General features: G+C 38.9%; 1 protein-coding gene across 1 annotated transcript in view; it reads left to right on the top strand.

The window, feature by feature from the left end:
• Positions 1-14540, top strand: part of SRGAP1 (SLIT-ROBO Rho GTPase activating protein 1) — a 265860-nt gene that overhangs the window by 211802 nt on the left and 39518 nt on the right. Inside the window, 4 exon segments of the mRNA XM_027593051.2 lie at positions 4968-4995; positions 8850-8952; positions 12624-12684; positions 12993-13070. Of these exon segments, the coding sequence (XP_027448852.2) occupies positions 4968-4995; positions 8850-8952; positions 12624-12684; positions 12993-13070 (270 nt within the window).

Below are 14540 nucleotides of genomic sequence, written 5' to 3'. Positions count from 1 at the left end.
GTGAATAATTATGTTTTTTAGAAAAGCAACGTATTCTTAAGGAAGAAAAAGGACTGAAAAGTAATGCCAGGAGTCCTTATCAGTCATTCATTAGGGACCCAATTCCAGGTGCCTCTGTCCAGTTTGAGCTGTGCACATTTTAAATATTTCATCTAGTTGGGTTTTTGTTTTGTTTTTTTTAAATCTCAGATTGCCACCACACTGTATTTTGGTTTTCCCTTTTAGTCTGTGGTGGTAAAATACATTTGAGTGTGAAAAATAATTCACTTCTTAATTCTCAAGTGAAATGATCGGAGTAGTCAAAGTGGGTGTTTGTAGCAAGAATAAGATAATCCTGGATCATGAGTCATTTTTTGCCTCCAAATGGCTTATATTGTGGGATGGGGAGGGGGGTGAGGGAAGAAATTGTCTGTTGTTTTTAATAATTAAATAGCCTTCCAAAGAAAGTGATTGAAATCTAATCCTCAAACCGCTGGAAGCTTTCACATTTCTCGGGGAAGCAGATTCTTCTAAGCTTGTGTGTTATTGATCTATTAATGATGATACTGATTAAAAAATAAAACCTCATTCATCAGTTGAGGCACACTCAGTACTATTAGCTGAACAAAACAATGGATATGGTGGTGGCAGTTATACTATGAATGATAGTTCTTGAGAAGCTTGCTCTTGGCTCATTAATCAAAATGTATCTTTTATAGGTTTTTAATTTTTTATCTCATACTATTAACCATGGATGGATGGAGCAAAATGATTTTAAGCCATTTAATATGTGATCTTTTTCTAAATCTAGAGAATCTTTGCTTGGGATATTTTAACAAAAGTAGCAAAACTTCAAAGTTATAGAAAACATTTCATTTCTAAGGAGTTATTAGTGTCTTTATCATTGAATCCCTTGAAAGTGATTAACCTCAATTATCCGGTTTAATTTTGTAGATACTTTAAATTTTATTTTATTTTTTAAAGATTTTATTTTTAAGTAATCTCTATACCCAGCATGGGGCTCAAACTTACAACCCCGAGATCAAGAGTGGCACCCTCTACTGACCAAGCCAGCCAGGTGCCCCAGGACTTTTAAAATTTTAACTTAATATGTGTTATATAATTTTAACTTAATGTGTGTTATATAATCAAGTACATCTTTAGCATTTTGTATTTGATTTTATCCATATGCGGGAGACAGAAGCATAAGCCATAATCCCTACCCTTCTTTTTAGGATCTTTCAAAGTATTTGCTGGGGAATAAGACTTATATTTTTACGATATATTACTTGGGAGCTCAGGTCTAGAATTAAAACAAACCTGATCAAAATAGCACCAACATTTTTCACAGAACTAGAACAAACAATCCTAAAATTTGTATGGAACCACACAAGACCCCAAATAGCCAAAGTAATGTTGAAAAAGAAAAGCAAAGAGGAAGGCATCACAATCCCAGACTTCAAGCTGTATTACAAGCTGAAATCATCAAGACAATATGGTACTGGCACAAAAACAGACACATAGATCAGTGGAACAGAATGGAGAACCCAGAAATGGATCCACAAATATATAGTCAACTAATCTTCAACAAAGCAGGAAAGGATATCCAATCGAAAAAAGACAGTCTCTTCAACAAATGGTGTTGGGGAAACTGGACAGTGACATGCAGAAGAATGAAACTGGACCACCTTCTTACACCATACACAAAAATAAATTCAAAGTGAATGGAAGAACTAAATGTGAGACAGAAGACCGTCAAAATCCTAAAGAACAACACAGGCAGCAACCTCTTTGACCCTGACCTCAGCAACTTCTTGCTAGATACATCTCCAGAGGCAAGGGAAACAAAGGCAAAAATGAACTGTTGGGACTTCATCAGGATAAAAAGCTTCTGTACGCAAAGGAAACAATCAACAAAACGAAAATGCAGCCTATGGAATGGGAGAAGATATTTGCAAATGACGTATCAGATAAAGGACTAATATCCAGAATCTGTAAAGAACTCATCAAAATTGGGGCACCTGGGTGGCTCAGTCATTAAGTGTCTGCCTTCGGCTCAGGTCATGGTCCCAGGGTCCTGGGATTGAGCCCCACTTTGGGCTCCCTGCTCAGTGGGAAGCCTGCTTCTCCCTCTCCCACTCCCCCTGCTTGTGTTCCCTCTCTCGCTGTCTCTCTCTGTCAAATAAACAAATAAAATCTTTAAAAAAAAATTATCAAAATCAACACCCAAAAAATAAATAATCAGTTAAGAAATGGACAGAAGACATGAACAGACATTTCTCCAAAGAAGACATAACAAGTGGCTAACAAACACATGAAAAAATGTTCAGTATCACTGTGCATCGGGGAAATAACAAATCAAAACCTACCACCTGTCAGAAAGGATGACATCAACAGTAAACAGCAGATGTTGGTAAGGATGGCAGAGAGAGGGGAACCCTTTTGCACTATTAGTGGGAATGCAAACTGGTGCATCCACTCTGGAAAACAATAGAGAGGTTCCTCAAAAAGTTAAAAATAGAGCTACCCAAAGACCCAGAAATTGCACTATTAGATATTTATCCAAAGGATACAAAAATGTTGATTTGAAGGGGCACATGTACCCCAGTGTTTATAGCAGCATTATCAACAATAGCCAAATTATTTTATTGGGAAAGAGCCCAGTTATTTATTGGGAAAGAGCCCAAATGTCCATTAACCGATGAATGGATAAAGATGTGGTATATATATGCAGTGGCATATTACTCAGCCATCAATAAGAATGAAAACCTGCCATTTGCAACAATGTGGATGGAACTAGAGGGTATTATGCTAAGCAAAATAAGTCAGTCAAAGAGACAGATATCATCTGATTTCACTCATATGTGGAATTTAAGAAACAAAACAGATGAACAAAGGGGAAGGGAAGGAAAAATAAAATAAGATAAAAAAAGAGGAAGGCAAACCATAGGAGACTCTTAACTATAGAGAACAAACTGAGGGTTGCTGGAGGGGAGGTGGGTGGGGGATGGGCTAAATGGGTGATGGGCATTAAGGAGGGCACTTGTTGGGGTGAGCACTGGGTGTTAATTGTAAGTGATGAATCACTAAATTCTCCTGAAACCAGTATTACACCATATATTAACTAACTTGAATTTAAATTTAAAAAATAAAAAAGATTTGTGTATTTATGGGAAAAAAAATAAAAACCTGGACCCTAGGGCCAGATGCATCACATACTAACAGTGTGACCTTGAGCAAGTCACAGTAACTTGCTTCCTATATGCTCGGTCTCTTCCATAAAATAAAATAAAAATAACAGTACCTGCTTTATAAGGTTTTGTGAAAATTGTGAGTTAATGTATAGAAGGTGCTTAGAACAGTGTCCAAGTGTTGGACATCATTGCTGTTTTTATTGTTGTTAGTAGTATATTTTGTGTCATACTTCTGTGAGAATATATGCAGCATGACAGAATACAGTACAGCACAAGCCTGCTAGTTTCTCTGTCCTCAGAGAACCTTTTGCTCATTCTCCTGACTCACCCTGCGTGCTCTCAGCTAGGTCCTGTGGCCCCAGAACAACCTAAATGGTGGTGACTGTCAAATCTTAATCTCCAGCCCTGACTTGTCTCTGTGCTTTAACCATGTACAGCCAGCTTCCTGCTGAAGGATATCCTGGAAGACACCACTTTCTAGGAGACCATCTCTCCCACTTAAGAACAGCTAGAAATTATTCTGGAGTTCTCTGTCCACCTTCTCCTTTTTCTTGTCCCACAAAATAGCAAAAGGCCAGAAGAAAGAGGGGAGTTAGAGTTAAAGGATATACAGAACTGGGTAGTGGGGGAAACCAGATTTTTCCCCTTTCCTCCCAGCCCCAGTCTGAGTCAGGGCCCAGCACTGATTCTAGTACACCTACAGTGGCCTGAGTCTGGGTTGAGGAAGGTATTTTCTCTCATATTAACTGATATTACCCCCCCCTTAACAAATAGAACATTAATCAAATCCTTTGTTTCTTATTCTTCAAAAGCAGGTAATAGAGTAAAAGACTCTGTTGCCTTGGAGCGTTCATTCACCATTTCCAACAAGCCAGCTCTCTCTACAGATGTTATACTGGCCTCATCCCACAAATCAGAATCACTGATAGGATGGGCTGGACGTACCTGTTGGTGCTGCAGCGTGAGCCTTCTCTGCTAGCTGTAACGTCAGGCTTTTTCAGGAGCACATCATCATTTTGCAGACAAACCGGTGGAATGGTTCTCTCTTCCACACCCCTCCCACAGCTCCACCCGAAATGTGAGAAAGAGCAGACAGCAACCACAGACACATTCACACTTGGAATTAGCACAGATTGTAGGAGCACTACGAAAATACAGAGCCAATGTTTAAAACCAGTCAAGAAGCCCGAAGATATAAGAAACTCATGTTTTAAATGACAGGGAACTCTGAAAGGCTATCAGCTTACAGGTTGTAGAATGTAGCATAATTTAACGTCCTTGTCTTAATACCTGCCAGTGTCATTTCTGATTATAAAATGCAACTTCTCACCTGACTGCATATTACAGAAAGAACACCAACTTAATATAAAGGAAATTGAGTTTTCCCACCCTATCTGACCACCTTCTAACCCAAGTATCTATCAAGACAAAGGAAATAACTAACATCCAAATCTTCGATGTGTTTTATCTGTATTTCTTTGTTAACCTTACAGTTAAGATCAAGCAGCTGTTTCATGTTTTCTGAATAACAAATATTCCTGCCTCAGATTGCCAAGTGAAACATGTTTCTCCTCCGATCTATAGGATTTATTAAATTTTAGGTATAAGTTTTACAAAATGTTTACTTTGAATTATTTGTCTATCATGATACGCTATCCTCATGCTTTCCACCATAAAATGTGTAAGTTATTATAAACTCAGCATCTTAAAGTAAGGGACAGGTGATACAAAAGATTACCAAGTGCATTCCACCGATTCCATTCCATTTACTTATTTTAATTTTTTTTTCTGCAGGTCATAGAGCTGAATATATGACTACAAGGTAGGAAAATATTTTATCATAACTCTGTGTCTCACTTTTTTTTTCCCCTTAACAACAAGCAACCATTCAGTGCTGCAAGAATGAACGAATTTTGTTAATGAACATGGAAGATCATTTTGACTCTCGACAAACCATAGTAACATGAAATGTTTGGGGTTCTCACAAAACCAGATTTGCTCTGGCAGATCTGAGGGTTTCCCAGTGTAATTGTGAAGCTCTTTAAGGAGTAGACTACTTAAGAAAGATTTAAATCGAATGGGCTTGGTTTATCTAATCCAAAACACTTTCAGTTTCTAGAAATAGTCTGATTTGATCATTTAATTAACAAGCAACGTTATGTGCATATCTACTGTGTTAGCAAAGAGAAAGCATGATCAGTTACTTTCTGCTCCTACTTTTCCTTATGTCATATAAAACTTAGAACTATACCAAATACTCAGGATTTTAGCTTCTTACCCCTTGTGGGTTCACTTTAAAGATTTAACTTTTAATATTACAGCCATATTGCACTTTTTTCTTTTTTTTCTTTTTCTTCATTCATAAAGGGAAACTATCGCTGAGAAAGAAAAGCCTTTTTGGAAGCAGATTCTGATTTGGGTTGGGGAAGGTTTGCAACTTTTATTTTTCTGTGCCAGCATTTGTGTAACAGCCAGAAATTATTCTAATTGACATAGCTAGACATTGCACTCTTGAAGCTGAGTTCTCTTTGAGGTGAGAGGCATTTAGAACACTGGTGTGTGTGTGTTGCAGTAATTGGCAAGTTGATTTTCAAGGCTCTATAATGTTCCTGCTGGGCAATTTATTAAGAAGGAAGCCCTCTTCTTGGTGAACCAACTAGAAGGCCGCAGCTAGTGACTTGTCCGCACCTCACGGAAATACCGAGGTTTTTTTCCTTCCCCGTGTCAGTGACAAAGAGGAGTATTACTTCTGCATAGTAATAGGCAATTTATGGAGCTTTTTTCATATATATGATCTCTTTGTGCTACCAACTGTTTTACTTTTGTCTCTATATTATAATTAACATAAAGCACTTCGAAAAAAGATCTTTTTAAAAGAAAGGAAGGCAAATACATGAATTTGCAATGAGAACTGTCACTGCCTAACAGACTAGGTACGCACATCGACCTGACTTGTACTTCCTGTCATCCACATGGGTGTCCTACGCAGGAGCCGGATTACCTGCAAGTCGTTGGGGGCCGGCAAACCAGAGCGAGCCATACCATTCCAGTGTTGGCTGGCGCGGCCCTGATTCTGTTCACCGGATGAGTGCACAGTAAAGCCGGTGCTGTCAGGGGCCTGAGAAGCCGCCTCTGCCGCTGAAGGGACTTTGATAAGCGCTCGGGCACTTTGTTTTCCTGTCAGGTGTCTCTCCCAATGGTAGTGTCATCACACTTGCCTCATACTTTAGAATCGCCAGGAAAGGCAACTTGCAGGCCTCTGGTAGACAACTCAAAAGACAGGTCTTCACGTGCCCCAACCAGGAGCTGCACTGCTTCTCTCAGTCATGGAGGGACAATGATCTAGCTCTACTAACGGACTTTGGCTCCAGCCGCAAGATTTGCTTGTCTGAGTCGGTGACAGAACGAAATGAGCCTGTGTCCTTATCCCGTTAGCTTCGTCAACGGCTCCAGATGTCACCAAGTGTGCAGCACTGCTGGACCTTGTAATAACCATGTTTTCTGGTTTCTTTATTGGATGCTTTGATGTCTTGGGGCCTTGCTAACCTTGGAGGGACTGCTACCCCCAAGGTTAGCCAAATCATGGAAATAGGTCATGCTCACAAGTATGCCTTTTGTGTGCAGACCAACCAATCCAGACCCATACCGTCAACTGCATCCTTTATCGGGCTTTCACGTTCAAGGTCACTCTCCCCCTTCCCTGATCACCACACTTTATGGTGTGGTGTACCAGACAACTGAGAATAGTCCCTATTCCCCAGAGCCCACCAAACTTACTCAACCTAGCCAGTCCTAAACCTGCTTACCCTCCCTCGCACATTCCTTCCCGTGGAAACCACAGCATTGCCCGCACGCCCTCTGCCTCCCTATCTACTCTGGTGCTTCCCCATGTACCCCTCCCCCGTGGAGTAGCCTGCCCCCTCCTCTTGGGCAGTGTGGGTAACAAACTGTCTTTTCAATGGCCTTTGCTTCTGATCTGGTGGCCTCACCATCCCTGAATAAAAATAAAGTCTACGTTTTAAAACACTTGGAAAATAATGAGGGGCACCTGCGTGGTGCATTCGGTTGGGCGTTGATGCTTGGTTCCGGCTCAGGTCATGATCTCAGGGTGGTGAGATCCAGCCCAGTGTTGGGTTCTGTGCTGAGTGTAGAGTCTGCTTGAGGCTCTCTTTCCCTCTCCCTCTGCCCCTCCCCACTACCCCCTAAAATACATTATTTTTAAAAATCTTTTAAAAATACTTATAATGAAAAGAGTGGATGAAATCAATCACGTAAAGTTAAACTCCTTGGTGGGTAGTTTTGGTTTTTATGCCTACCAGATCCTTTCCCCTGTGAATAGGCTAGAATTCAGTATATAAAAGAGATTTGAGGAATTTCACCAGTGGCAGGACATGATATACTGCCTGGTAGAAGTTTCCATGTTCACTTCTAGACTCTTGCAAAAACTCCTCTTAACCTCTCAAACACATGGGACTTCAGGTACTGTTCACTATATACCCTGTTAATCCTTTGAGCCCACCTGCTGGTTGAGTCTTAGAATTTGGCTATGGAAGGCTGTCACCTTTGCTCCCCTACCTCTCTTGATAGCTAAAGAATGTGGTAATATCTTAGGAATCTAGTCAGGCTTCCTCATATTCTTGGGATTTTGTTTCTAACCTGGCTTTTCTGAACGCCAGTGAACTAAACAGGTAATTCTTCCTAGACAGTTTGCAGCATAATGAAGGGCTTTACCTAATTTCCAAGTGTGATGTATGCCCTCATATAAGCCTTCCAATGAAGAAGGAGTTAAAATTCGAATGTCTAGAGAACAGTCCTGGGACTCTTCTTCCCTGTATACCCTGTGTACCATTCAGCACAGTTGGAGAAGCTGAGTCAGGTACTTCTGGCCCTCTGCTCTAGAGGAAGAGGGCAGAAGAGGCCCCCTCTCTCCATGACAGAGCAAGATGATGCAGGGTCTGAATGGAGTACGTGGTGCACCGGACGTGTGTATGTTAGAGAGACTGGCTCAGCCACCAAAGCAAACAGACTGGAGATGGAGAGTCCAGAGCAGAATAAAGGGTGCATCCTAATGCTCTACAAATATTTAAGTGATGAGATAGTTTGTTACAAAGAAATAGTCATTCACATGAGCCTGTATCTACCCCCTCCCCGAGAAAGCATTGAAACCAAACTCATTTTTCACTTGTGACCCCATTAATACTTACTTTTTTGCACAAAATAAAACCTCATTAATATCTGAGGGATACTGAACAGATGTGACGTTACTTGTATTGACGAATTATGTTGTAACTAAAAATATTATATTTAATTTCTCATATTGGGATTTATCAAGAGCCCTGATTTTTATGACTCACTGTGTCTTCCGTGTGACTCATAAGCCAGTCGGGTTTGTAACACTTGGCCAGATAGCTCACAGTTCCATTTTTAAACAAACTAGCAAACAAATGTCATATACAGTGTACAACAGAAGGGTAGTCTGAATGAAGAGTTTCTGTCGCTTTTGATCACATAAGTAAAAGTAAATAAATGGGAAAAGGGAAGGACTCTTTTCCCCCCATGGGTGGGGGTGGAGAGGGCACGCGAGAAATCCTGTTTTGTGATTTTGATGTGACCTATGGGTATTTCATTTATTGTTTGATTTCTGCCATGCTCAGTAATTATATTCCCTTCCCTTAGGCCTCCAAATGTTCCCCCTAAGCCCCAGAAACACAGGAAGTCCAGACCCCGCTCACAGTATAATGCTAAGTTGTTTAATGGGGATTTGGAAACATTCGTCAAGGTACTGGCACCAGCCATCTGGGTGGCTGATCTCCACGCTTCTTACTATAATGGTCTCGGCCTCTCATAAAAGGAGGCAGGTCATTATGTCCAAGTCTGTCCTGGGGCTCTTTGCTTTCCCAGAAAATCAATATAATATTTCCTGAAGTCAGAGAGGAAAGAATATTTGGTTTGAGTGCCTTCAGAAGAGGAAATAAATGTGGGTATTATGCTGGCAAAAGAGAAAGCCCTCTTTCTTTCTTTAAAAAAAAAAAAGCCATAATTTGTGCAAAAAGGAAAAGAGCTACCTGATAAAATATTTTGTTTTTACTCGTGCAAATTAGATGGCACAAAGTATATTTTTAAAGTATATTGTTAGGGTAGCTCTGAAGCACAGCAAGAGTTTCGATTTCCCGTGACTTGAGGAATTCATTATATTGGATAAATTGTAAGACCCTGCAGTCTGTATCTTGTATCTCTGCTGTGTTTACTCTGTCTTCTTTTTCATCCTGTATTTCTGATAATGCTTCTAGCCGAGGACGAAGGAACTCACACGCGAGACATCAGGTATAGTGCTACAGGGAGGCGAGGGCACAGCCTCTTTTGCTCTTGGTATCGTTTTCAAATCATAATCATGCTTGGCTTTAATTACATTTTTAAGGTCTTTGAAAGAAAAATGTTTGCAGTTGGAAATTAGGTTTAAAAATAGGCTTTACTATTTATGGCTTCCTACCTATTTACTATAGAAAGGAGTTATAGAAATCAAACACTGACTTAAGAGGACTTGTCTCTTCTAGTAAAAGTGGATAAACACTTAGTTTTTACATTACATATTTGACAATTGTACCAAATTTGAGTCAAGGGCTTTTGTTAAGGCGAGTCAATGTTAAATACCAAATGCACATTAATACTGGATTATGGACCCTCAGATAAATTATACAAAAAAGAGAAGAGCTTTCTCTTTCATGGCTAACATTTTATGTCATAGACTCCAGTGTTTCTGAAGACTAAATTTATGTAGGAAATCACATCATTAGTAACCTCCCTTAATACTATGTTATAGATGTCTTAGTTTCTTTAAAGACAGATCTTCTATTGAATATGTGCTCTAATAGTTAAAAAATGTGTGTACGTGCGTGTGGCATGTACACACGGACAGACACATACATACACACATACATGCATACATACAGAGAGAGATTGAGAACGTCTGGCAGCCTTAAAAACAAGCCCTACCTTGGCATTAAGTGAAAAGCCATTGGACAACCTAAATCGCAATCACAAACCCACTGCCATAAGCCTCCAAAGAGCCTTGTTGGCTCTAATTTAATATAAAATTATTGTCAAATTTGATTAGCTAGCTTCCCAGCCCAAGGCTTATAAGCAGGGGCAAATTAGCTGGAGGGAAGGGAAGATAAAGATAAGATGAAAGGACTGAGATATGCAGCTGATGGTCTGGCAGAGAAGGAATAGAGAAAAGCTCAAAGAAACAAGGGTTTGATTACATTATATTTGATAACACAGTACAAGAATGACTGCCTAAGGTGATAGGACAGCTCATATTATATTTTTAAAAGATTTTTCATTAAGAACAATTAATGGAAACCAAATTTAGGTATTAAAGAAGGCGTAAACCAGTTGTCATGGGAAATTCACTTAGGTGAGCTCTTCCATGTCCCAGATGGCATATTAAAGAATCTTTGGTCATAGAAGCAAAACAGTGGATACAGAGATCTCTGCCCTTCTGGAAAGTACTCCATCCCTTGAGGTCCACAATATCACTGTGAGAAAGCAAGAGCAAACCATTTTTCCTTTTTCCCATGGGGAAACTGAGGCACAAAAGGACCCCCCCCCCTTTTTCGTTTGTTTGTTTGAATGGTGTGTGGAGCACAGCCCATTATTTCACTTCTTGTAAACTATTTTCTACCAAAACATCTGGCATCCATGAAATTAAATTAAAACACACACACATTACTTTTTGACCACAAAATTCATTGTATCTGAATAAAATACTGATGGTAAGCAAAAGATTAGCGATTATCTGAGCAAATGTAAAATGAAAGTGTTTTTGGAATAATGTGAAAACTTAAGACATTTTTATTTAGAACTTTCTTAGTGCGAACATTTTTCTTTTAATAACATTTTATTCTTTCTTTTTGTTTTAATACTAAGTTTGGCAGAGGTGCAAACTAATATTCTCCTTTTATCACTTTACATTTAAATATTTGTTGCTCTTTTAGATTACAGTTTTAAGTGAATCCGTCATATAAGGGTTACTTCCCCTAAAGAAAAATCCCCTCACATGTTCAGTAAGTGTTGATGTAATTACATCGCTATTCTTGAGCCAACTAGTCCACACTAAAGAGTTTTTATTCTTAAAGGACCTTCTCTAAGAAATTAATAAAGTATATATCCCTAAAACAAATTAACTAATTAGAGAAACTTAATACAGTCTCGAGAAGTGACTGAAGCATTAACTGGTTTACACACTGGTTAGATGGTCTAAAACCTAAAATAAAACTATTCCTCAAGAAGTGTGTTAGCCATTCTGGGAATAATAAAGAGTTTAAATGGCTCAGCTGCATTATTCCCAATCCTTCCCCTGTTACTTAATTGGAAAGGTTAGTAGATTCTGAATTGTTCTCATATATTAAGACAACGAAATTCTTCTTATGTTTCAGAATAAAATTCCTTATGAATTAGTACCTGATGTCTGCTAATCATTTTGAACCTCCAAGTTTCCTATAAAGATCTAATTCCTGAAACAGCAGAGTCTTTAAAAGTACATGAAAAATAACTCCATAGTCAGTAACCTTCTTTAACTACATGGAGTGCATGGCATTGATGCATATTTAACTGTGACGTTAGCAGCTCCTTCATCTCATCTGTCATCCTATACATGTTTTAAAACATTTCCAGAATTCACATCTGTTCAGTAGAGTGCACTGACTCTATTATAAGATGTGGGGAAAGAGGCCAAAAAACTGTCCCTTCCTCAGAAAACAAGATCTAATGGGATGTGCATTTGTGCCATTTTTTCATAATCCTTAAAACATGTAAAAATAACAATGAAAAATCTATAAGGATGAGTAAGTTCTGATGCAAACCAAATAAATATATAACACATTATAATCATGTAGAAGGCAATCCTCCTATCATGTATCTGGAAGCATGTAAGCTTTTTTATAACTGTTGTCATCCAGATGGTGTACTCTCAGGATGTCACAGGGTCCTGGGATGTCTAGAAGGCTGTGTGTAGTGACTGGTGTGGCCAGTCAGTTCTAAGGTGCTATGGTTCGAATACACAGAGTTCTCTTTAGGCCCATTAGATTAATTACTTGTATAAATGACCCTTAAAAAAATGAGTGATTCATGTATTCATTTTGATACATGAGCCTAAATATAAGTAAAACAGATGAATTAGCGCTTTGACATCTCTAGGCACAACAGAGGAAATTGAAACAGGATTGCGTTAAATGTATTTAATGTGGTTTGCTCCAGAACTGAAATATACCTTTGGTTAAATATAATCTTATTTTTCGCCTTAGTAGAATATTTTAGAGGGGGGAGTATTTGGAAATGATCATCTAAAAGAGTAAAAAGCACTCTTTAATTAGGGTTAAACTGTGAACTTTATTATGTGTGATTTATGCCTCTCTTTTGTGGTTAACTGGTTTCCATCTCTTTACCCAGGACTCAGGACAGATTATCCCTCTCATTGTGGAAAGCTGTATTCGGTTCATCAATCTCTATGGTAAACTATAAACTATGGAATTCTTATTTTGTTTTTTGTTTTTTGTTTTTAAGATTTATTTATTTATTTATTCATTTAAGAAATCTCTACACTCAACGTGGGGCTTGAACTCACAACCCTGAGATCAAGAGTCACATGCTCCACCGACTGAACCAGCCAGGTGCCCCTGAAATTCCTACTTAAAAAAAATAATCACTGGGAGTATTTCAGTAAATGTGTCTTTTCAATTAACATTTGATTATTGGAGAAAGGGGGACCTAGCGGTTGTGATGGGGTTTTTCATCCTCTTCATCTTCTGTTCTCTTTAGGTCTTCAGCATCAGGGGATTTTCAGAGTGTCTGGTTCCCAGGTGGAAGTCAATGATATCAAAAATTCATTTGAGAGAGGTAATTGCATGTCTGTACCCATAAGCAAACCACGTTAAAAAGCCATCAGCTGCTCTAGAGTGAAGTGGTATACTCATTCTGTAGATCTTCAAAATCTTTCTCTTTGCATTCACTTCATTTTAGATGTTGAAGTAAGAATCTGTTTAGAATAGCTGAGAAATGAAGCCAAAATCATAAAGCTTTGTTATCAAGTATAGAAAGGCATATGAGCTTTGTATTCTGGTTTAGGACTAACATTGATCATTCTCAGCCATGTGTGTCAAAGGTGGCATGAGAACCCATGAGAAGGTTCTGGAAGAGTGGCAGGATAGCCCTGAGCCTACGTGGTAGGTGTTGGGGGTGATTCATCCCAACTGCATGTCGGGAATGCTTTCCTTCCTCTTTTAACCATCCCCAGACTCCTTTCCTGTGACCTTCGTTGGTACCTTACTCTGGTTCATCATTGGCTGTCAAATAAATCCTACTGAACTGTTACTTCGCACATTATAATTAGCAAAACCATACACTTTAGTGTTAGGCAGACCCAGAATCAAATCACTCTTCCAGTTACTCATCATTTGATTTGTCAAGTTACTCATCTATTTTGGCCTCGGTTTCATCATTTGCAGAATTCCAGGATCAGGGTAAGGATTAGGTATAATCAGTGAAAATGCGTAACTCTGTAGGAATGGCTCTTAGTTATTAATGTGCCTCAGTTATAATGATTTCTATCATGTCTACTGTTGGATACATCTGCTTGGAAGTCAAGCCAAACATACAGAGTGAGGGGCATCATGGCATGGAGATAGGGCAACCTTCTCTCATTCTCTGTCCCCTTTCCCTTGGCAGGGAGCCCTTGAGAGTTTGAAAGCTTGGGGGAAGAGGTAAACTTGGAGCCAGATGGCTTTTCCTGTTCTAAGTTCTCTGACTGATAGGATGTGTAGAGCAGAGCAGCCTCCCCTCAGCAGCGAAGTGGTCCAAGTCTCTTACAGGAACCATATTCAGCATAAGTTGAAATGTATAAAGCATCAGTTTCCTGTGCCAGTCACCATAGGCAAAATGCTTTATTATTTTTCATTAGAAATTCCCCTAGTATTTGTTACTGGTTTGTGATCTCTTTGGGTGAGGCTTTTTCTCGGTGGGCAATATATATATATATATATATATATATATATATATATATATATATATATGAATTTGTGTTCAGTGATTTGCCAGAGAAAGCGGAGAAAAAGGAATCCCAGGTCCCTGAAAGTAAGCTGCTGGAGAGGCCAAAAAAAAAGTTAAAATGTACGATCTTTGTGAACTTTAGAACAGACCTGTGAATAAAAAATGGAGTTTGATTTAAGGCTGCATATTATGTTGAGTTTCTTCAGGATTTTATCTCAATTTAATTCTCAGGGGGGTTTGGACAGTCATGTCAATTATGTACATTTTAAAACTGCTTACCGTAAAGAATAATGTAATTTCATATTTGTGATATATTTTTTA

This window comes from Zalophus californianus, chromosome 9, assembly GCF_009762305.2.
Source record: "Zalophus californianus isolate mZalCal1 chromosome 9, mZalCal1.pri.v2, whole genome shotgun sequence".
Lineage (NCBI taxonomy): Eukaryota > Metazoa > Chordata > Mammalia > Carnivora > Otariidae > Zalophus > Zalophus californianus.
This window is presented reverse-complemented; position numbering and strand designations above follow the sequence as displayed.